General features: G+C 31.3%; 1 protein-coding gene and 1 pseudogene across 1 annotated transcript; one reads left to right on the forward strand and one right to left on the reverse strand.

Annotated features, from left to right (window-relative positions):
• Positions 1–259: 259 nt before the first annotated feature.
• LOC114132224 (uncharacterized) lies at positions 260–938 on the reverse strand (annotated as a pseudogene).
• Positions 939–1,543: 605 nt separating this feature from the next.
• On the forward strand, positions 1,544–2,128 carry LOC126553876 (uncharacterized). The gene has a single exon (XM_050208990.1). It carries the CDS (start codon positions 1,544–1,546, stop codon positions 2,126–2,128), a length of 585 nt encoding a protein of 194 aa, XP_050064947.1.
• Positions 2,129–3,053: the final 925 nt, after the last annotated feature.

Consider the following 3,053-nt stretch of genomic DNA (forward strand, 5'->3'; position numbering starts at 1 on the left):
ATTAGGACACGACTGGAATGCAGATGACTTTTGATCGCAATTAGAACACCACCTCCTCTGACTGAAACATTTACATTATCGCCGATGAGACTTCCTCTATCACAACGATAAATTGAATAGTATGGTAATAGACCGAGTTCATTATCATTAGTTTCTTTGTGTAGCCAAGTTTCCGTTAAGATAATAACGTACAATTTAACATAACGAGTAAAAACAGCCAGTTTGGTGTTAATACCGCGAATATTTTGATAATAGAACGTTAACTTATTGGAATTTGCACACGATTCCTGCCGTTTTTTGACACGGTAGGCATATTATTAACATATTTAATGAATAAATCAGTTTCACCAGTAGATTTTCTATTATTCAATTCATCCAATATTGATTTGAAATAGTTACGCTGAAGTAAAGTGCGATCAGTGGAAAATTTTTTATGTTTAAATTTGTCACAGTGACTTAATTTATTTTTGTTTTTTAATACAGTAAAAACATCATGCTGGTTTTGTAATGTAATTCTAATAGGACGACACTGATTTGAGACCTTTCCAAGTCGAAATATATTTGATGGAATAATTTCATGAATACCAATTTGCTGAAATATTTCAAGAATAGACTGCGTTTCATTGGAAACAGAGTGAGAAAGATTTTCAGGTACATTAAAACAGATTACATTTCGACTTCGAGCTTGTCGATCACTAATTTCAGAATAAGTTTCTTCAGAAGCAATATTGGAGGATCTTGCTTCTAAGATAGATAATTTAGACTCAATATTATTAATTTTATTTACCAATAATTTATTTTCATTGAAAAAGTCTTCAAATTTCTTAGATAAACTATCCAACTTACACTCAATATCTCCGAACTGCTTGTCTTGTTTTTTTTTTTTCATCGCGGATTAAGTTCACGGAGTTAATTAATTTATTTTGAGTAATTTTCATATCGTTAATTGATTTTAATATTGAATCAAGCTTTACGGAAACTTCTTCATTTTGCATTTTAGAGAAAAAATAAGAATTTTTATTAAGAAAATTAAATTAACAACGATTGAATCTAATACAATAAACGCAACAAACACATTGATAAGCAAAACGGCGATGAAGAAGTAACGTGTTTATAGTTTAAAGGCTGAACTGTAACTGATACTGTAACTATAACTGTAACTGTAACTATATCGGCTGTTGGGAAATTTAAATTTTGAATTCACTAAAAGACAGCGTAATAGTGCACTAACAGAAAGAGATCTTATAATTTGGCGCAGGAATTTCATTAAAAATATAAGGCTCTATAGAAGAGAAGGTTGAACAATTTATTATCACGATGAGACGTGGGTCAATGCAGGTGAGTGTGCAAACAAAGTGTGGGTCGACAAAACCGTAACATCGAGTCGAGATGCTTTTTTGAAAGGACTGACTACAGGACCCAAAAATCCAACAGGTAAAGGGAAACGATTGATTGTGGTACACATAGGTTCATCAAACGATTTCGTCGAGGGTGGTCTACTGTGTTTTGAATCAAAAAAAATACAGCAAACTACTACGACGAAATGAACGGCGATTCCTTTTATGAATGGTTTTGTGGAATTTTACCTCTGTTGGACGATAATTCCATAATTGAAATGGATAATGCGTCGTACCATTCGGTCAAGCTGGATCCCGCGCCAACAATGGCTTGGCAGAAACATAAAATCATTCAATGGTTGGAGGATAAAAATGTTGTAGTTGACAGGAAAATGGTGAAACTAGAATTAATGCAAAAGGTCAAAGAGATTCGAACCACTGAAAAGTACGTCATTGACGAAAAAGCAATGGAAAGTAATAAAATTGTTCTGCGTTTGCCACCGTACCATTGTGAGTTGAACCCTATTGAATTAGCATGGTCGGTGGTAAAAAATCATGTGAAGCAGAATAATATTACATTCAAATTAAACGATAAACGTCAATTGCTGATCGATGGAGTTCAACGAGTTACTCCGGAAATGTGGGCCAATTTTACAAAACATACAATTAGCGAAGAGGATAAAATGTGGGATATTGAGTCCATTACCGATGAAATGCTTGATGAACTAGCTCCAACATCTCAACATGTTCTAACCATCACAGGAGAAACAAGTACTGATTCCTCAGATTGAAATTAAAAATAATTAATATTTAAGAATTAAAATCAATATCATAAATAATAATTGATTCTTTAAATATTATATTGTATTGCATTTATTTCTTTAAAATACACACGTAAATTCGTTTTGATGGTATTTGTTTATTATTAATTTATATAAAAAAAATATCTGTATAACTATAACAAAAAAATTAACTTTTTGCGTAATGATAAATACAACAGTACGCTGTATATACGATGTGATTAATATTATTGATGTGTATAACCGATGTTGTGCGCCGCCGGACGGTAAAGAGTGGGAGTAATTGGGGTTCAGCGCTGCGCGAAACGAGTACAATCTCTCATGGAACAGAGTATAAATTAAAAATTGAGCGTGCAATTTAAAACATTGTTTACTTTAATTACAAATGTAAATAATAGTGTATGTTCAAATTTGAGAAACATTGCTGCTGTAACTAATTCATATGCAATTTCCACTAGCCACTACATTAAATGCCTAATTATTTTGAGTTTTATGTTTTACAATACTATTTATTGAAATATTGAATTTATGCTATTGTGTTCATGAATATACAGTGTAGGTATGTGGAGATTTGACAAAATCCTAACTGGGAATAACAGCATTATACTTTTAAGCAAACTTCAATTTGACGAAGAAGATGTTACCTATGTTCGACTATTAGAATAATTATAATTATATGATCTTATTAATTGTATTTTATAAATAAGATCTTAATTCATAGACCTAGATCCGAAATGGAACATTTTGGCGTGAAGCCGTTTTGGTGTAAATGTCTCAGGTTATTATATTAATTAATTTACCATTATAAATATATTTTTATTTTTTAATAGTATTTATTGTATGCGTATTGTTGGAATTTAATGATAAGTTTATATTACTATGCTAGTATGCTGTTCTCGTGCCCTATGGGTTTTAA

Source organism: Aphis gossypii, unplaced genomic scaffold (genome assembly GCF_020184175.1).
Source record: "Aphis gossypii isolate Hap1 unplaced genomic scaffold, ASM2018417v2 Contig00357, whole genome shotgun sequence".
NCBI classification, from domain to species: Eukaryota; Metazoa; Arthropoda; class Insecta; order Hemiptera; family Aphididae; genus Aphis; species Aphis gossypii.